This window comes from Populus alba, chromosome 14, assembly GCF_005239225.2.
Source record: "Populus alba chromosome 14, ASM523922v2, whole genome shotgun sequence".
In the NCBI taxonomy this organism is placed as follows: Eukaryota; Viridiplantae; Streptophyta; class Magnoliopsida; order Malpighiales; family Salicaceae; genus Populus; species Populus alba.
The window spans coordinates 7,751,348-7,772,800 of record NC_133297.1 but is presented as its reverse complement, the minus strand read 5'-3'; the positions used below and the strand labels follow the sequence as shown (position 1 = coordinate 7,772,800).

Genomic DNA, 21,453 nt, shown 5'->3' with positions numbered 1-21,453 from the left:
TAATTTTTTTTAATGTAATAATGTTAAAAATAAACTTTAAAAACTAAAAAAAATTACTTTAAAATATTTATATATAAAAAAAAAAAAACACTAACCATAATCATATTCTCAACAACTTTCTTCTGAGTTAAGTGGAGTTTACTTTGGGCTTTGAGGAGAATGGCCCATATATGAAATTCCAACGATCCTGAACATTCGGGGGTCCATCCAGCTTCAGAAGAAGATAAAGTTACAGACTAAAGAGTAGGAGAGAAAGGATCTCGTCCTCAAAGATCCCTTAACTGATAGAATACACCAGAAATTTGGCGACAGAGAGAGAGAGAAACAAAAATGCCGGTGATGGAAAAGTTGAGAAGGTTTGTAGCGCAAGATCCAGTGGTGGCTGTTTGTTCTTCTTCTTCTCAATTCCGTGCTTCAATTAATGATCATAGTTCGGTAAGATAAGATAAATTAGTTAATGAAAATGTAGAACAATCATTTTCGTGTTTGGTGGTTTTTTCGTGTGAACTGTACCAAAACACTATTAGGGTTTCTCCAAGCCATGAAGTTTTCGTTATTTTTATTGAATATTTATAGTGTCATTGAAATTCACAGCTAAATCCAACATACAAAGCTGTGGCGTAGCTGCTCACCCCCTGACTGAAGAATATTTCTTGGGCTGAGAATGATACTGCAAAATTATACTAATGTGCGTGCTGTAACTGAAACATTCTACCGATTCATGTGGTGCTGTTGTTTATAAGCTGGACAGACCTTATGCAATGACACCATCCTGCTTTATTTATTGTATGCGCTAAAGGCTTGATTTTTTTTTTTTTTTTGGCAGATGAAAAAATCCCCAGTACTGTCAACATTTTGTTTCTAGTAATGGATTTTTTAATCTTTTTGAAAATTTCAGGTCTCATCCATCCAGCTGCTGTGAAGCCATGCTGGATTCCTTAGAAGGAAGGAAGCACGTCCCTGAAAGGCAGCCTTCCATTAGTGATGTGAGTATTTAGTTTTATGGTTCGTTAAGTTTGGTATAAATATTTACTACTTTTGGGTGGTTTGTGTTTCATACTAATATGCATAACCGAGCTCCTGTTTTAGGCGTCAAACCTCTAGAACCTGTGGATAATTTTAGTAATCAGTATTGCTTGAACATGGCATATTATTTATGCAGTAATTATCCTTGTTCTAAAATGAACCTTGCTATAAGTATTGTTGTTTTGTTGGCAATCCGTGGTGTCTCGACTTGCTCATTTAAGTTGAAATAGGAGTATCTTTTCCAGTCATTAACATTTTGATATAATAAATTAATTGAGGAAACAATTGTTCTGGGTCTGATTGGGTTACAGCTAATTGATTGTTTGCACACTTAAACAAAAGTTTGTTTGCGTACTTCAACTGAAGTTTGTTTGGTTATGCATTTTCAATTTCCCACCACCTGTTGTGGTTTTGTTAAGTTTTTATGATTATTTTTAGATGAAGAATACACAAACCTGATGAAATTACACGGCTAAATTATCAAAGCCTCGGAGTGTTTTTACTACGTTGTAGGGACCTGTTGTGTGCTAGATTCTGTTGTTTTCCTGATCTTGTCGAATCAGGAAAGTGCAGTCCTGAAATTGGGCATCAAAGAACTAAGCCAATTTTGTGATAGTGCAAATGATTCATGAGGATTTCCAACTATGCTTTTCTTCCCTTCTCTGTTTTTGAGTATCGATGTCTTGCATTTCTGCAGTTGTTTGCAGGTATGACAGGGAAACAGCAGGGATGAATCATTTGATGAAGCAAGTGTCGTCTAGCACTAGGTGCATGCAATTTTTTTATTAGTTCTCGAAGAATACCATTCGGGTCTAATCCATATCATAACATTATCTCCATCATTAAATTCATTATGTCATCTATATAAATCAGCTCGAAGTTTATATTGCGCATTATTTGTTTGCATCTTCTTAGTGATCTCAACATGTAAATCCTGAACTCTATGTGCGAATGACTCGGCTAACTCAGACACTCTAGTACCAGGAGACAAGAAGAAAGTCTAAAGGCTTTCTAGGCTTGTAACCATGTATAACTTCAAAGGGACTCATGCCTATCGACTTATTGACAAAGCTATTATAGGCAAATTAAGTTGTAGGAAGAAGCAAATTCTAATTTTTATTCTTATCACTCATTAGACATCTAAAAAGGTTATCTAAATTCTTATTAACCATCTCAGTTTGACCATCAGTTTAGTGGTGGTAGGCACTAAAAAACTTCAATGTAATTCATACTATACGCTAAAAGGTTTGCCAGAAATAAATCATAAATCTAACATCCATGTCCGAAACTATAGTTTAGGGAAGACCATACAACTTGACAATATCATCAAAATAAAGTTTTGCAACTTTAGAAGAATATGTGGTCTTGGTACAAGAGATAAAATAGGTCATCTTAGAAATGTAGTTGACAACCAGGAAGATATAATCATGCTTCTTCACAGTACGTGGAAGCCTGAGCATAAAATCTATACTTACATCTTGCTAAGGTCAAATGGGAATAAGGAAGGGGGTGTAAAGACTAATGTTCTGTTTTCTATGCTTAGCTAGTTGACATGTTCAACATTGACTTACCAACTTAGCTATATATCTTTTTAAGTAGACTAAAAGAACTAATATTTCACCTCTTTAATGGTTTTATTTCTCCCAAAATGTTTTGAAAGACCTCCAGCATGAATCTCTCATGCCAAAAAATCATGTACTGATGTCTTCAGCACACAAAACTTATTATCCTGAAACAAATACCCTTCATAGAGGTAATAATCATCTGCAACATAGTTACTCTCATCTCTCAATGTCATAAATATCTCTTCAAATTTTGGGTAAGATTCATACTCATCTTTTAGTCTTTTAAATCCAGTAACTTCAACACTCATTATTGGTAATAACGTTTCCTAGTAACTCAAGACGTTTATGGCCTTATTCTTCATTCCATATTTATGTTTCAATATAAATGAATAGGCTTGCAAATACTCAGCTCAACAACCATGCTTATGGTGGAGCTTTGTTTAGGAGTTGAGATAGTAGAGGGCCTCATGGCTGAAATAAAGTACAAACTCTTATGGCGGCAAATAATAGCACTAATAGTGCAAGGCTTAAATATTTGCGTAAAACTCTTTATCATAGGTTGAGTACTCCTGCTTGGCCTTGTTAACTTTATCACTAATGTAAGCTATAGGGTGATATTCATGATTAAGTATTCCACCTCTATCAACTTTTGAGGCATTACATTCTACTTTAAACACCTTAGTAGAGTCAGGAAGCTGTATTATTAGGGTCTACATCAGCTTCTTCTTAACCTCATTGAATGTCTTATTAGCTCCTTTATTCCATTGAAACTCACATTGTTTCAAATAATCTGTAATAAATGACATGATAGTGGCTAATCCCTTAATGAAATGATGATAAAAAGTCGTAAGCCCAAGAAAACTATGAACCTCGTGAATATTCTTAAGCTTGTGCCAATTTACCGGCACTTTGACTTTTTGGATATCAACAGAGACTTCCTCGTATAACACTATAAACCTTTAAGAAAACCACTAGATCCGTAAAAAAAGAAAACGTTTTAACATTAACAAACAAACCATTCTTTTTTTAGGTGATGCAAACTTGAATAAGATGATTTAAATGTTTTTCCTTGGTTTTGCTATAAATAAGGATATTATCAAGATACAAACTTAAATAAGTTGACGTGGGACAAAAGAAATTTGAAGATAAAATGATAAGCTAACAAAAGAAATTTGAAGATAAAATGATAAGCTAAAAAGAGAGAGAAGAAGAAGCTAAGAAAAAGATAGAAAGAACAATAAGGTTGGAAAAGTCTGCAACTTTGTAATTTTTATTCAATTCATTAACTTTAAATGACAAGTGTAAAACTAGAAAAGTAAAATTCAACAAATCAAAAGGTAAATGATGATTTGAAGTGTTGGAGGCACTGTTAAAGAACTGTTGTGGTGGCATTATTGGAGGAGTTTGATTTGCTTTTTAATGGTTGCGCGATGATGGATGGTGGTAGTATGTCTAGGGTTTTAGGATGTTGGATCTATATTAAATATGAACAATAGTGTTTTTTTTCTTTGAAGATAAACAAAAAGATTAAATGATTTTATTTTCAAGTCTAGATCAACAATTGATTATGATTCAACACAAGCCCTAATAGATCGATTAATTAATTATAAGAAAAATGAAAAGCATGTGCTATAATACTAAAGTTGATGCGGGATAATGAACTAAAAATAAATAAAAGCAGGAACGAAAGAAAGAAGCCAAGAATTAAAAGCAATGAAAGAAAAGCTAGGAAGAAGAGAATTCATAAGAGGAATAATTTGTGATTTTTATTTAATTCGTCCAAATTATCCCACAACCGAAAGAGAAACATATAAATAGCATAATCTTAAAACATCTAATTATTAGGTTCAATCATTCAATTAAAATTATCTAAAATAAATAATTTATATAAGTAAACAAATTAAAATTATCTAATATAAATAATCTAAATAAACAAAACAAATACAATAAAATAAGTTTGAAAGAGCTCAATTTCCCAATCAAAAAGTGACAAATTAAGTCATTCTTCATCATCTTTATCAATAGATAAAATACTCGTGTAATCTTCGGTTAGGTATTCCCACCATTTTCTTGTCCGAGTTAATTGAACACTTTAATCAAAGCTTCCTTAAAAATCCGCCGCTCCCTATTCCGCTAAATATCTTACTCCGTAGGAATGAATCGCTTTCTATGTGTATTAACGCTAATATTATATTGGTAAGCTGCTAACCACTGTAATTGACAGCAATAGATTACCAAAACGTTAATTGTTTCTGGGATTCATCTGATCAGATTACCATGGAGAGACAAAGTCAAAGATGTTACCACCTATACAGATTGGTGTTGCCGTTGGCTTGCCCACTAGTCGAGGCAAACTGATCAACTGGTAATTTCTTGTTCTATTTTCTCATGTTGAATGTTCATGGCGGATCGCGCCAGCATGATTTTAAGGATGCTGCTCTAAAATGTTTAATGTGACTCCCCCAAAGTAAATTTCAAACAAGTTTAGCTTGTAAAAGTTGATAATTTAGCTTCACCGGAGATCACCAAGGTCAAGCTTGCCGGTTTAATTTGGCAGCGCATGCAGAGTGGTCCTCTTAAGCCAGGTTCACCCCCGAGAAAATTTCAACTACAGTTTAAAGATCCCAAGGTAAATCGCAGCAATAGTTTCAATATTTTCTTTGAAAACTTACCTTATAGTACATTTCAGTCTTTACAAAACGCTTTTACTGCTATTCATGAAAGAAAGAACGAAAGAAAAGCTTTCACTCGCACATTGACAATACCACCAAATTGCTGCCCTCGTCAACCGCTCTGCTAAAACGTCCAGTAAGCTCTCCCCACAGTTCAGAAAAAAGGTTGCAGCTTAAGGTCAGGCCCTTCCAAAAACGATGCAGATGACAGCACAGCAGGAGAACAGGCAAGGGGTGACGATGGGAAATACCATAATAAAAACGCCATTTTCATTTGACAGAGAAATATAGAAGGTCGATAGGATACAGGACCATCCCTAGCGGTCAACAGATAATTAATTGGGCATGTCCACCCTGCACTTCACATACCCGTGGTCTTTCTTCAGTTTCTTACGCCTCCATCCCACGACGTGCTTCAAGCCCTCATAAATACCCGCCTGCAAAATGTGAGAACAACTGTTTCTTTAGGTGATAGTAATGAAAGGTTACACTGTGCACGCTGAAATTTATACTTGACCACGCTCTTGGAACCCACTCCAACCTTCCTCTATCATTGTCGCACATGAGAAGCTGCCTCGGCTGGCGTAGTGTAAATGGGACCTCTACTAAATTATTTGCTCAACTTATCAGCACAATTAAAGTTGTTCAGTGATGTCCCTTTAAGGCTGTATAATTCGCTATGTCACAAACTCATTCACTAAACTTTGGAGAAGTAAAAAGAAAGCTAGTTTTGTATGTAAAACAGTAAAAAAAGAAGAAAGAATTGTTATGTTTTTTTGACCAACTATGAAGAGATTACAAGAGGAAAGTTTCTAGTTCCTAGCACGACAAAATCAACGATATTCTTTACTTGAAGAAAGAGGATTCGTAGTAAGAATCGCACATACGTAAAATCAAACCAAGGAAATTTAGGAAGAGTTTAAGACTGGAACTAACCCAGAATTGAGACCTGGCATTGGACACAGCAGAAAAACTCCCTGACCTTCTCATGGTTGTCATCTTGACTTTGTCGCTGCTACTGACCATCTCTTCCTCCTCATTGCTGCTTTGATCGGCAGCTTCTCTATCACCCGAAGATGGAAAGACATAACTACCCCCACCAGCCTCTCTATTACCCTTCAAATCCCTCCTTCCCCAACTCCAAGAACCCAAAAACCCGCCTTTCTCCTTGACTCTCCTCTTGCTAGGAGCTATGGTGCCAAGCTGACCCCTCTCGGGACTCCAACGCCTGCGAAAGGACCCGTAATTATATTCCCTTGATCCGGTTATTCTAAACGAAGAAGACTGAAATCTTGATGACCTTGATCTGATTATTCTAAACGAAGAAGACTGGAATCTTGATGACCTCCCCGTGTAAGGACTATCCAAGACTGTGGTGGGTGAAGGTAGGGTTTCTATTAACAGCCTCGGAGGTAACTCTAGGCACTTTTGTGGGAAGTCTATGGGCCTGGAGATCAGGGTGGTGCAATCCCTGGGTTTGCCAGGCTCTTCCTCCCACCGAAATGGGACAGATGCTGAAGTGTGGAGTGGTGGGGTCAGTGTCCCTGACCTCTCCGGTGACTGTCCAGGTCCATATGCACGTGGTTTTGGTATTAGCAGTGACCTTGGTGGTGTGAAGCGTGGCTCTTCTTCTGCCTCCGATTCCATTTCTCTGTCAAAGTGCCTATATCTAGTGACTTGTTTGTGCTTTTAAGGGGGGTGACCTTTTTGTGCTGGGGAGACAATGGGGAAAAGAAACAAGGTAAGGGCCAGACTTCTTTTAGTCATCGTTGTCTTCATTAAATGGAAAAGCTTAAAGTAGGACCATTTCTGAATTTGCATTTGCTGTTTACCCTCCCCGTAGCCTCATACGACTAATTAGGTTTCGATAAAATTAGTGATGGATTTATCACGAGCTATCTGATCATATTCATACGAGAGTACGGACATTTAAATACACTGATAATCACCGTTTGCTTTAAAATATTCTTGTTAGAGCTAGCCCATCATACATATATATCTTAGAGGAGAAAAGACAAAAAGCAATGGAAATTAAGTGAAAAGACACCTTCCTAGTAATTTCTTCTTCTTCTTCTTCTTCTTCTTCTTCTTTTTTAAAGAAAAAGGTTTTTTTTAAATAACATTTTTTATTTTAAATTATTATTTTTTAAATATTTTCATATTATTTAATATACCAATATTAAAAATTAAAAATATATTTTTAAATAAAAAAACACTTTAAAAACAACAACAATCATATAACAAACATCATCCTCTAAATTACATATGCATTATCTAATGCTGACTCTAAAACAAAACCTGCCCTCTTATTTTAAATTGCAAACAAAAAAACAGTGAAAGCACTATAGCAGATATTGTTTTTGGACATGAGAACAGCTAGCCTTGAGAGTGACTTTGTAAAGACTAAAGTGTTTTATTTATTTTAGGGTTTCTTTTTTTTGTTCAAAATAAAGAAATGTAACAAACAAGAGCACATATTTCAAATATGTCAGCCAATCTCAACTTTTTAGGTGTGAGGATCTCAATGCATAAGAGCACACCTGATTTTTACTTTGAATAGGGCAAGCATCGGATGCCACAGAGAGACAATCTCTTTGCAAAGAATTGACTTCTTGGACTTTACTTGATTCATCTAATGCCGGGCCACCCAGGTCATTCTACTTTCCATCAAACCACCGTTTTCCTAACCCTTCCTCGGGCCAATGGCGCCTGAGATTTTCGAGTGCAGGGCTCTGAGGATTCCCTGCTTGCAAAAATATATTTCCTTGCGACTTTAGAAAGACAACATCGACGAAGAAGAAGATGCAGCAGGTTGTGAGGTTGATCCTCTGCATTCTGGAGTATGATTACGCATTTCTTTAAGCAGATGACTAATATCCCAGGATTATTGAAATGCAATACACATAGGTGTGATTTGTGTCTTTTAACTAACTCACATTCTTGTGCTGCTTAGCCGACACCAACCTCAAGGAGGGAAAAATCTGTTTCGAGCTCTACATGAATTACACGTATTCCCAGATCAATCGATGTCATTTATAAGGATTTAATCCGGTGATATTAAGAAATACATCTTAATATGATTAAAAAAACAGAGTTTACTATATATTATTGAGGGATATTATTCTTAATTAATATCAAGGTCAGATGAGTGCTTTTTTAGTGAGTGGAAATGTGAGAGGAATGGAAATGAAGCAGCACCCGCCACCATAAACGCGAAAGTCAAAAGCGAAACGAAGAAAGTATCGGTCGTTTTCAAGATAATAAAGAAGCTAAGCATGCCCCCAAGCATAGCCCAGAACAGATTGGTCGCGTAGAAAGCATATATCAGAGTGCCCATCTCTCTCCATTGACTCTGCCTCCAGCTCTCACTCACAGTGAAAAGGTAATGGAAAACAAAACCCATCTGCGTAGCAATTCTCGTCGATCCCATTTTCCATGTTTGTGTGGGAACCCATTCAATCATATCATTGTGATGAAGTGAAACAAAGAAAGAAAAGCCAGAATTACCAAAACATGCAAGACTTTTTGTTGGATGCATATGCAATTTAAGATTATAACGTCATGGATTTTAGTGGGAAATAGAAAGTGGGCAACAAGGCTCAATCTAGGCTCTTACCAGAAAAGCAGAGCACGAATCAGATGGGCAAATCAGAGCAGCATAATTTGCCTTTGTCTTGTCTATGCAAACAAAAAACAACCTAAGAGGATAAACAATCGATGGCCAGGATACAATAAGTGGGGAGCATGATGATTTGAGCGTTGAACACTTACCGCAGCCATCAAAGCAACAGCAAGTTGGGCAGCCGGCATGCTTTTTTAATGGAAGTTACCAAGGACAGAAATGTCAGAACATGTCGACCAAGCCCATCAACTAGTTTCGAGCTCATTTCCTGGGCTGCTTCAGGCCTAGTTAGGTCCTGCTTCATTCTTGCTGAAGCCCATAACTTTTCAAACCTTTTTTTTTATATTTATAAAAAAAGCTTTTGCTACCAGCTCGGGCTAAGGGTAGCAGATTAATGAAAAGACTTTTGTTTTTTTTGTGGGTGTACAATGGGTGGCCCAAAGGAAATTACCCAAAAAATTAACGATTTTGAGCAACGAAGGAAACCTTCATTGATAAGGCTCAGGTGCCTAATAAGTTACAGATGGAAGGCCCAGATATCTAATGGGCCAGATGGACCAGACAAGGCAGCCCAAATCTTATGCCAGCTTAATTTAAGTCAAAATAGCCCACCCAAAAGAGGACGTCCAAGAAATTCCCCAGGCAGCCCATTGTTATTATGCTATACAATAAACTCGAGAGATTTGGGATATTCACTATCCATTCCCTCTCATTATAAATTCAAATAAAAAATGTGGTCGTTTTAACTGTTAACATGGATAGTAAACCAGGTGAATATAAAAAAAATGCGTCTGTAATGCCATCTTTATTTTTCCATTAAAAATCAACTTAAAATCATATCCAAAACATAGCATGAGTGTGTTGATTAGTGTATCTGATACGGTCGATTTAATTTAGACTAAAACTTTTTTTCTCAAATGATTCTAACAGTAACCCTTCACATGTTGCAACAAAGATGTATTCATAAAATCTTAATAAATTTTCTAAATTTCAGCCTTTCAAACAAGATAATCGCGAGAACACTTCATCACCAGACCGATCTCGTAACATCGCCATTTGACATTTGAGAGAATCTGTAATTTCCATGTTGCACAGTGCATCATCTTAGAAGATAGGATCTCTTGCCATTCAAAGTGTTCGGATACCTTCGATGAACAAACATAATATTCTTGCAAGTGTATTATATTGCAGGCCTCCCACCCAACAACATATCTTGCTAAGAATGATTCTCATAATGGTTATGCTGTAAGAACAAATGTCCTCGATGAGCTATTTAAATTATTAGTGATGGCATTCAAGACCTGTCTCCTTGGGCCAGCCACGCCACTTATTGGGGAACAAGATCAATCACGAGCCTGTTCAAGGAGTGCCTGGCATTTGATAACCATAGACAGACAAGTAAATGACAATTGGCAATCATATAAGTATTCAAGTTGCTGCAAATTAAAAGGAAAAAAAAAAAGATCTGGGTGCATGCATTTATAATTTTCTGAAATAGAAAGAAAAAAAACAGAGAGAGAGAGAGTTAACTAATGTTCATGTGCCCTGCAAAAATGTAAACAGAAAGAACGAAATTGCATAGAGAGAATCATCTTTTATGCTGGATAGAGTTATGGTGGCAGTGGGCCTTTCACCGGTCAGCAGAGCCATTGGTAATGGCCTGAGACGAGATACACAGCTGCGAAAAACACAAAATATCCAGCTACAGCCTTTTTTTTTTATCTCTTTCGTTTTCCTTTTCTTTCCTTCTTTCTGGGTAAAAACGGGGAACTGATCGTGAGAAAAACAACACTCGTAGGATTTAGGTGGTAGAGTGATTAAAAACTAAAAACACTAAAACATTTTGGAGAAATCTTTTCAAAATTCCTTTTGGAGCTCATTTGGTATCAAATATGAATTTGGGTTTGGATATTCTCACATTCTTGGGAACAATCGAGGTAATATCTGTACAGAGATCATGTTTGTGAAATTAAAACTCTTAATAGCTCAACCACGACTTGTGTGGTAACTGGACGCAAACCCTGGTTAATTAGATGAACGGAGAAGAGGCTGCAACAACGTGCGGCACGCCATGGAAAGATCATCAGGAGATCCCCTTTCCACTTGGATTAAATAATCCTTTTGGTTCCCATCCAAAAAGAACAAAATTCTTGTGTGGTCTTTGACTGATCATTTCAACCAGAATTTTATTTATTTTTAACTATTTTTTTCCGGGAAGTTTTCCTTCTTTACATCGGAAGCCAAAACTTTCAAACAGAGAAAAACTGCTCCCAAATCTTCCCATGTCATTGTCGAGCAGATTTTACAACTTTTTAAACCTCAATCCCTTCCTATTTCTCCACTTCAACTACTTCTTTTAAAATAAGCTAGCGATGTTTCCATTAAATGCTGCCGACAATTTTTCATGAAACTATTTTTTATTTAATTACATAAAAATAAAAATAAAAATAAATATACAAAAAAAAAACAAGGGAAAACATGTTTTTTTTTTATTACTTGATGAAGATTTGACTGTCTATATGGCTCACTTCATCAAGAGAAGAATCGATATATATGACATAAAGCTGTGTGTATGATTTTCACAGAAAGAAACTGTCGAAAACTTAGCTGTCTATTTTGATTTTCACAGAAAACAAATGGCGTGTTACTTGCCTGAACAAACAACGCCTCATTTTCTAGTTGACTTTCAAGCCACCTTTAGTGGGTGGAAAGTCAATGTTTGAGTTTCGAGACTTTATCACTTGAAATACCATAAAAACACCCTAAAAAATACAATAAACCCATTTAAAGAAAAAAAAAGCCTATAATCAATTGAAAAACTCCAATAAAATAAAAAACAATCTTATATACATATATATATATATATATATATATAAAACAAAAACACCACCTCAATTAAATGTCTTTCTCTTAATCGAACATGTTGATGCCAACATCAGCTTTTTTGGTGGTTAGGATATGGTCAACCAAATACTCTCTCTTCTTTTATTTTTTCCAACAACTCTTTTTCTCCTCTTAAATTTCAAGATTCGGAACATGAACTAAATGAAATTTGAGACTAAAATATGAAATCCTCAAAACATAAGGCCCAGGAATTAAAAAAAAAAAAAAAAAAACTTGAAGGATTGAACTATAGTTTTTTGTGCCCGGTGAACAGTAAAGAAGAAAAAAAAAGACTAGATTTTTTAAAGTGTTAAATTTGGTCCCAATAACAAGCAATTTATAAGGTACTAATTTAATGTTAAGATATTTCTTGGAATCCCAAATACATTATAACATGTAAAACCAAACAAATTATGAGGTTTAAAACTATGTTAATATAATGTGATGATGAAATATAAAAAAATAGTTAAGTAGCTATTGATGAGTTAACTTTTTTGTTAATATTTTTATAAATAAAAATCATCTTAAATAAAATGGGTCTGGAAAACATTCCAGACCTAAAGAATCTAAACTTGACAATCAGTAAAACCTAAAGTAATATAGATTTGGCAAGCATGCATGACTCAAAGTACTTCAAAAAAAATAATGTGTGTCTAAAGAAGATGTTAGACCCAACAAAATTTGACATTATCAAGTTCTAAGAATACATGTATGATAATAGACGGCCATCTACAATGAAAGTAATAAAAACATGATAAACTCTAATGCCTATACTCATAAGTACATACAAGGTTTTTTAAACGATCTAGCATATTTAATATCTCATTAATGATATATAAGAGATATTTGTCTCCCATCAATTTCGCTGAAAGCAAAAGACTTTTCAGTCCTTCCTTTCTCTGAAAACAACAAGGTTAAGGAGGTATGTCCCCTGAACCATACAAGTAAAAGGTTAGGACTTTTCATGTTTTAAGATGAAGATATATAGATTTTAGAGTATTAATCAACTTAAAACTCAAAAACAAACATTTTTGTTTCTTAAATTTATAGCTCTTTTAAGTCATTTAATAACTTTTCCATAAATATATTGACTTTATCATCGAAAGATCCTCCGATTATGATTGTTTTTGTAGGTGCTCAAGCTTCTATTATAAGTCTAGAGTTTCTTAGATTAAGAAGAAGAAATTTAAGCATTTGAACATATTAATTAACCATTATCTCAAATACTAAATAACCTTTTAGTTACATATCTTGGATTTTGAAACATCATCAACTATAACCACATAAAGTTCACGGACTACAATCCACACTACAATCCACATGCATGGGTTTTTTTTCCAATAGGTAGACGAATCCAATCTTTTTATATATAGCAGGTAATACACCACTTATTTGGACAAGCAACATGTCATTTTGTAGTTGACTTTCCATCGATTTTGATAGTAGAAAACCAAGGTTTGAGTTTTGAGATCTCCTTTTATATTCTTTTTTGATCTATTTACTAACATAGGCTTTTGTTTTTTTATTTTTTTTTGTTATTAATCTGACTATGAAACCCTAATAGACCAAGGTGAATGAAAGATGGGCTTTTGGTCTTCTCAGGTTTCTTAAAAACCAAAAGTGACATGAAAAAATTCTTCTCAGACCTCTCTAAAACCAGAGGCAACCTTATGGATTCAAGTTCTGAATTGAATTTTAGTTTTGAATCGAGCTTCTGATTTCTGGTTTTGAATTGAATCTTGGGAATGAGGGTGAACTTTTTAAGGAGTTATCAGAATATTTACCTAGGCCAATCTAGTAAATGCCAACTTTTTTGGCTTCTAATTATTTGTTATGAGTTGAATCTTGGAAATAAAGGTTGATTTTTTGAGCTCTTGAGTTAGTGAGGAACCATGTAGTGGATGTGTGGCATGGTGTTTGGCAAAAAAAGCTTGTCTCTTTGTTAAAGTTTAGATCTTAACAGTTAAAACTGCTGCTTTAATGATTTATGTGCTTATTGGGCATGTGATCATACACTTTGCAATCAAATCTTGTCTGATTCATCAATTTTTGGGATTGGTATGATTCAAAGTTTGTTTTTTAATATTGTTGGTGGTCAATTTTTATTCTTAACATTGTTTTGAGAGTTTGATTTCACACTGGTAGTCAATCTTGTTTTGTAATTGGTTTGATAAGATAATATTAATGGCTCTGTTTCAAATCAGAGTTTTGAAACCCGGTCTGGTGATAGGCCCTACTTAGGTCACCCGGATCAACTCTATTTTTTTTATAAATCAAAATGATATCATTTTAGTAAAAAACAAAAAAATAGTTAATAGGTTATAATCGTGTTTTTTACTGGGTTTTACTAGGTTAATCAACCGGTTAATCAGCCTCAAATTAACTAGGTCCCGAGCCGATCAGCTGTGGCAGGCCGGGTTTCAAGATTTTGTTTCAGAGAGCATGAATGTGATAGCGAGTTTTAACTAGCTAGCTAAAATGGATATAAATGCTCCAAAGTCTCGAAGAACAGGCTCCGTTGAACCATAGCAATCCTGAGAATGGATCAGCATATGATGCAACCGTTGGGTAAAAGACCTCTCTTTTTATTTATAATACAGAAAATATTGTAATAATTATAATCTCCACGGCAACAACTCTTGCCTCCCCATGCACGACAAACTAAAGGCGAAAAAAACACGCCAACCCGGTTTCCCCTATTATGGTTCTGGCAATGTCAAAATCACCATGGCAAGGACATTTTCCAAACCATCTTGGAAAATATATACTGGCACCTGAAAGATGAACATGAACTTGGGAGCAGAAGACTCTTGACCGACTAAACTGCGAAAATTGGAAACCCTCCATTTTTACAGACTACAAGCAGCAGTAATGAACAGCCCAGCTAGCTGAGACCTGAGAGCAATGCCATTGCCATTATAGAAAAAAAGGAGGAAAGTGCTTTCCACCTAATCCGAGAGCCAGACCATGCTTAACCTACCATCCAGTTCTCAAGGCAGATTTCATTAAAAAAGTTTGTAGGATCAGATATGATATTAATCAGGATTCTCAAGAGAAGAGTCCTTGTCAAAGAAAGGTCCTCTCTGGTACCAGCAGCAAGGACAATGATCACACCCTGAAAACTTATAGACTGCTCTGAACACCCTGGGGCATCATACACCATGTAATGTAATGGTCCCAGAAATTAAAATCAGATAAAGGGAGTTCAAGGAAAGAAAATGAGGGCATCTTCTCTGTTGGCTTTCCCTGAGGCAGGCACACAAAATGTTAAATGGTGAAAGCAACAACTCACAGCTTCCACTGGCAAGAAACCAAGAACCAACTGCCAGCCAAAACACAAGCACGCATTCATAAAATTTTTACAGGCTGATTAATTAAAGTCCTCGCCAACCCAGAATCAAGGTAAACGCAAATCCCAGTTCTAACCCTGACTTAATTTGACCTTTAGCAAAAAACACGAAATCCCTACTACAGCTACCTAGAGACCAAAATACTTTCCTCATTCACTCGCGCAAACAAGTGCAAGCTCCCAAAAAAACCGAGCAAACTTAGGCACCACGCTTCCTCCATTTTTACCCAAACTAAATAAAACAAAAATAAAATAAAACTCTGTATAAAGCAAAAGGATTTCTGAATTTCATGCATTAGACTTGTGCTCCGACTCCATGCTTACAACAGTCCCTTCGCCCTCGAAAGAAGATGTAGGAAGCTTGCATCTTGTGCTCATCTTCTTTACTTCCTCACTTGAATATATGAAAATCTTCTTCACCATCTTACAGAACTCACTACAATCAATAAAATATATTTCAACAATCCAGATACAGTTTTAATGGAGAGGAGGTAATCAAGTGATAATAGATGAATTTCTAAATCACTTACGGCCATGGATCATCGCCCAAGAGCATCATATCACCCTCATTATCTGTAAACACAACAGCCCATTTTTCACGCGTGGAAAGTTCTCCTCCAGTTTCAAACATTCTCTCCAGCTCATTTATGAGATCCTTGTACCCCTTCAACACAGTTAAATCAAGAGCACGGCCGACAGCAACCCCTTGCATTTGCACCTTCTCAAAATGAAACAAAATTTATTCATCGCAAGCTCAGACAGAAAGGGAAGAGCCACAGAGGACATAACTTCAAATTTTACCTTGGTACGAGTTCTCGTGGAGGTTGTGGAGCCTTGCTTGCTTTGTAACTCCTTTGCCAAAGTGTCTGGTACAACTTGCTTCTGTTTTTTTGAGGACATTGAAACATCCATGGTTTGAGCCTTCTCAGCCTCACTTGAAGCTGGAACAAGTCCTTTGGTTCCATTATAATCAACAATTGGATATGCAGGTTCCTTCTCTGGAGCAGCAGCAATGCCAGAGTTACTTGTCAGATCAATTCCAAACAACCGGCAACCTACAGAGTTCTCGAACTTTCTCCCCCTCTCCAGCTGCTCATTTATCAGGCCATTGCTTTGCCTTGATGATATAGAAGAGGCAACACCAGAGATAATAGACTGTGTTTTAGCACATTTGTTGTCCCCTACTGAATCTGGAAAAAAGTTGAGGGATACGTTCATGTGAGATGAAGAAGGCCAGATTCCTTCTGGTCGTGCCCTTGAGTTACAGCCACCGCTATTATTGAGATTGCTATCAATTTCCTTTTGCCTCATAGACCAGACATGGCTTTCAGAGCTTTGGACTTCAGCAATACTCCCTAGTTGGACTAACTCACGAGATTGGGTTGGTCCATGGTACCAGAAAGCTGAAGCAGCTGAATTTGTTGTGATCTCTACACTCCAATTAGTGCATAAAGTTTCAAAAAAAATATAGACAAAATAACTCATAGAGAAACCAAGACAATTATTCCACATACCAGATGTAGGAATATCCACAGATCGGGGCCTTTTGCCCTTCACCACCTGTTGAGTAAGATTTGGGGAAGCAGGAGCTGCAAAAGGCTCTATGTCCCATGGAGAAACTCTCTCTGGCCTTTGAATTGTTGCTGGTTCATCCCATTGAATCTGTATGGGAAAATAAAAGGGAAACAAGTGTCAAAAACAAGACACTGAATATGTCAGCATTCACATACGAATTCTAAAACGGTAATCTACCTTCAACGACCGCCATGTAGAACCAGACCACTCTGAAGAAATATCTCCAACTCCAACTATGGTGCCTGTGAACCTGATCAAACAGTTTCCACAATAATTAATTATCATCTTAAAACAACCATGAAACCAGTAGCCAAAAATATATGGCAGAGATACCTTCTCTCAGGAGTATCCTCTCCCTCAAATCTCATCTTGAAGCGCATACCAACAGAAAATCCATTCTTAACAGCCTCCAGATATTTGTTCAGCCCAATGATATACTGGTTCGTCCTGCAGAAGAGCACAGAAAGTAGATTTAAGATAAAAAGGATCAGATGACCAATTAACAAGCACGTGGCTTTACAGTAATGAAGGCAATGATCAAACCTTGGCTTGTAGTACACAACAAAGAGAGTCTGTGTCAAAACAGCATGAGAGGCAGTCGCAAGCACTCCTAAATGCATGCTTTGGCTGGATATCACAGATGACGGAATGGAGCTTTGCTGACGAGCAAGACGCCGAAGCCCAACTCGCAATTCCCCATTTTCACCTCTAAACATCATATACGACATAATTGTAAGCATAAATGGAGACCTGAATTTGAACAATAAATCAGATCATTTGGGTCCAACTACCTAAGAAACACAAAAGAATCTCCTGCTACCAGTCTTTTGGAAGTGACAAATGTGCTCCATCCTGTTGTAAGCAAATGCCTCCGTGGTTGACCTAGTTATATAAGTAAAAAACAAAACAAGTCTAAACTCCAGTTTCTTAATGTGTTACCCATTTCAGTAAGCTAGAAAATAGCAATATTGCACAAAGCAAAATTGATATGGAACATTCACCTCTAAATATATGCTTGAACCGCCACTCATAGCCATGAAGATCTCTGGCAGCCAGTTCCTGAGTAGGCGTTGCTTGGCTCATGTCCTGATGAAAAGAAACGGTTATAGTGGTGATTAATGACAAAATTTCCAATGAACATCCATCACTACATCTAAAAACCATTTAAGAGTTATCACCAAAGGAGGCAAGCATTCAGTTGCATGCTTTCGGAGAACAGAGAAACCTCCATGGGTGCTAGTATCAGAAGCTGTTAGAATTTTGCAAAAGGAATGAACTGTTTGCTTTGCCGGCTCGGGTGGGCAAGGGTCTGGACTTGTAGGTTTGGTTTGCTGAAATTGAATTGAACAAAGAATGTAAAATAAGACAGATTGATTCAGCAACAAGCCGAAAAAATAAAACCAAAAAGGAGAACATTTACTCACATCTACTTCTGGGTGCAGAGTAATCTGAGCATAAACCTCATCCGTGTCCTGTTCAGCCTAGAAATTTAGAGAAACCAAACATTAATAAGATAAACTAATAGAAAGCCTTGCAAGGAAAACATAAATATGAAATAAGGGCACCAGAATTAGAACTACCAGCAGTTGAATGTTTACGACACGACAAAGGATCTTAGGAGGAAGATTAAACCGTGGGATTTGCTGGTTCAGTTCTTGATTTGTTGATGCTTCTAACTGCATAAACAATCCATAAACCATAAACAATATAGGTAGAGGCTCAGATATCGATCTAAGAGTTTTAAAACAATGAAAGCAGAGAAATGAAGTTAAAATATTTCCAGGAAAAGTAAATCAAAAGCTACATACTTGTTCCATGTGACCTTGAGGGAAGTAAAAAACTCTCTCTCCAGCCTTTGGGACATCCACCAATGGCCCTGCACATGCCTTCCATAGCTCTGTATACAGATCATCACCTGCTACACCCATCAAAAGCCAGCCATATTAAAACACGAAATAACAAGAGATTTGAAGGTAACTTTTAAGTGGGTCTAAAACTGTCTGGTTGCTGAGAAAACCCGAGAAAAGAAGAGAGCACCAATTTAAGAAACATAAATTTGGCATCATTTTAGTACTTTCAAAGCAAAAACATCCGCTTCAGCAAATATTCATGATACCAACTCAAGTGAGATCAAAATCTTCAATCTTTTGCACACCATTTTTATTTTTTATTTTTGTAAAATGCACACCAAAATTAACTGGTAGTACATCTCAAAGCCCCCCTTACTTTTCGTTTCTTCTCCATTCTCAGCAACCATACTTGGTCACCAAATTAACAAAAAGATACCCATCCCCACTCACCTCTTTCAGCATGAGCCATCAAAACAGCCAGGCAAGCAAGGTCGTGCAAGAGAAGCCGAGAGAAAACAACGGAGTTAAGAAAGAGAGAGAATCCACTAAAAAGCTGGGAGCTGAACGAGAGAAGGAAAGAAAAGGGCTTTCAGGCAGTAAAGAACTACCCCATTAAACGAGCCAAGTCTAGGCAGGCATGACGGTTGTGCAAGATTTCATTTTTATTTAATAATTATATAGTAAGTAAGCAGTGGGGACTGGGGAGTGGCTCAGTCTCTCTCTCTCTCTCTCTCTCTCTCTGCTCTGTTTCGGTTACAAAACTGCTCCTGTTTTTGACCTCGCATCCACACAAAAAACGCTGTAATTTTTACAACACACAGAAAGAGAGAGGGGAGTGTTTTGCTGCTGCTGCTGCTGATGATGATGACTTCTTGTTGTGATTTCTCTATCTATCTATCTATCCAAGGAATTTGAGTCGACGTTACCAATATTTTTACCAAATCCCCCTCAAACTAGAATAGCTCTCTCCTGCTGATCATGGTCGTAATCTCATTCTGGTCTCTCTCTCTCTCTCTCCCCCTCCCTCCCCAGTTACTCACTCTAGTTTCCTCCACTCTCTTCTTTCTCTTTCTACTCTCTAGTCCTTTTCTGCCTCTTTAGTCCTTTTAGCTTAGCTTACACATTGTTTATGATTTTTTTCTTTTTCTTTTTCCTTTTCCTTCTCACAAAATTGCCGATTACTGCTGCATGAATAGCCACTAGCTAGTCACTGATCTATGGAGTATAAGACCGTACTACTTCCTCCATCAGCACAAAAAATGAGAAGTCATTGGTGAGGGATCCTAATTACTGATGCTACTTGCCAGACCTTTTATTTTACCATCATTATAAAAGATTGTGGATTAGTGATTGTTTTGAACTGTGTTCCCACATGATTCCGATTGTTTTAAGAATATATTTATTTTAAAAAAAATACAAAATTAATAATTTTTTAATATAATTTAATGATTTTAATAAGATGGTATTATAAAATAAAAAAATATTTGAAAAAAATATCATGTTGTATTAATTTATGCATAGTCTTTACGCAAATTACTTGGTGACGAAAAAAACTTTTCCTTAATTAAACGATGGATATTAACTAGCTATTAGTAGTTTAATTTTGCTGCTCCGGACGTGTTTTATAGCAGATGATAAGCGGAATATTTTGTTTAGTTCTAAACTCATACACTCATTCTCAATTGTATTCCATACCTATAAATAATTAAGTCTCGAACCTACCGTGTCCTTTTATTGATTTCTTTTAATAATTTATATCTAGTGTACATGTATTTATGAATTGAAATGAGTTGATTTAAAAAATAATTGACAAGAAAAAAGTTAATGAACATTAAGCTTTTTCAATGCAACATTAATTTCAAGAAAAAATGGTAAAAATATTGATGAATATTGATAATAGGACACGGTGAAGAAATGCAAGAAAGGTTTTATGATATTGATGGAATTTATAGATTTATAACTTAATTAAGAGCGAGTGTATAGGTTGATTAATCATAAAAAAAAAATTAATATGGATGTTCGGGCCAATTTGCACACACCTCAACTAATTATATAAATTTTAAAATTAATAATTATATAAGCCTCTGATAATAATTATATTAGCAACTATTTAGTTCAAACTTGGAATCATAAAACTTTTTGGTTTTTAACTCTTATCGTTAAACCATTTATTAAATAATTATTATTAAATTTAATTATACATCATGTAGACCATGCGTGCCAACTTTTTAAGTTAATTGGATTTAAATATGATGCATGTGTTATATGAGATTGTCAGGAGCAATACACATGAACAATTTACAATCATTCAATTGATTTACGTGAACATAGAAGTGAATATAATAATTGATTGGTTCAGAATTACAATAAATAAAATTTTAAATTACATTGTGATTTGCATGTGTATAGGTAGGTCCTCCAATTATCCATACGTAAAAATCAGATAAAGTATGAGTAATTAAGGGCTAAATTCAATATAAAAAAAAGTTTACGGGGACAATTGTCCTACTTTTTCTCTATATAGATTCCCCAGCACCAAAAACATGTAAACATGTTTTAATCAAAGATTTTTTTAGAAGAAATATTGCATTAGATCTCATTAAAAAAAAAAACCAGGATAATTTGCATGTTACTAATAATTTTCTCTTTATTCTCATAAAAAAATTTACAAAATTCATTAGCGAATTGGATTGAAGATATATGTATAGTGTTTCGCTTTATTGGTTTGATTGAATATTTTTTTAATTATAAAACATTTATGGTGTTTTATGAAATTTACCATAATATTCAATGTTTCCATGTAAATAATTAGTCTATGATATAACGACAACCACAATAGAAAAAGGATTGAACTAGTCTTATATATAAGGATTCACAAATCAATTTAAACTATTTTATTTTTAAATGAGCT

General features: G+C 35.7%; 2 protein-coding genes and 1 long non-coding RNA gene across 6 annotated transcripts; 1 reads left to right on the top strand and 2 right to left on the bottom strand.

The window, feature by feature from the left end:
• The first annotated feature begins 139 nt into the window (after positions 1 to 139).
• On the top strand, positions 140 to 1,919 carry LOC118041234 (uncharacterized). Of its 3 annotated transcripts, none has more exons than XR_004686280.2 (4): positions 140 to 435; positions 595 to 786; positions 899 to 986; positions 1,724 to 1,919. It is a non-coding gene; the product is annotated as an uncharacterized lncRNA (long non-coding RNA). The 3 variants fall into 3 exon arrangements; XR_012167749.1 differs by having other exon boundaries at positions 141 to 435; positions 595 to 688; XR_004686281.2 differs by lacking the exon at positions 595 to 786 and having other exon boundaries at positions 162 to 435.
• Positions 1,920 to 5,223: 3,304 nt separating this feature from the next.
• Positions 5,224 to 7,165, bottom strand: LOC118041236 (uncharacterized protein At4g00950). The gene is made up of 2 exons (XM_035048487.2): positions 6,200 to 7,165; positions 5,224 to 5,700 (listed from the first exon to the last, which is right to left on the bottom strand). Exons 1-2 carry the CDS (start codon positions 6,908 to 6,910, stop codon positions 5,599 to 5,601), a joined length of 813 nt encoding a protein of 270 aa, XP_034904378.1. The 5' UTR covers positions 6,911 to 7,165; the 3' UTR covers positions 5,224 to 5,598.
• A 7,926-nt stretch (positions 7,166 to 15,091) lies between these two features.
• On the bottom strand, positions 15,092 to 19,772 carry LOC118041235 (auxin response factor 18). Of its 2 annotated transcripts, none has more exons than XM_073404181.1 (14): positions 18,993 to 19,772; positions 18,501 to 18,610; positions 18,273 to 18,368; positions 18,117 to 18,173; positions 17,871 to 18,023; positions 17,694 to 17,778; positions 17,484 to 17,574; positions 17,236 to 17,400; positions 17,026 to 17,139; positions 16,870 to 16,942; positions 16,632 to 16,779; positions 15,919 to 16,547; positions 15,648 to 15,835; positions 15,092 to 15,553 (listed from the first exon to the last, which is right to left on the bottom strand). In XM_073404181.1, exons 1-14 carry the CDS (start codon positions 19,009 to 19,011, stop codon positions 15,406 to 15,408), a joined length of 2,076 nt encoding a protein of 691 aa, XP_073260282.1. In that variant the 5' UTR covers positions 19,012 to 19,772; the 3' UTR covers positions 15,092 to 15,405. The 2 variants fall into 2 exon arrangements, with proteins under 2 accessions (XP_073260282.1, XP_034904377.1); XM_035048486.2 differs by having other exon boundaries at positions 18,501 to 18,607; positions 18,993 to 19,770.
• Positions 19,773 to 21,453: the final 1,681 nt, after the last annotated feature.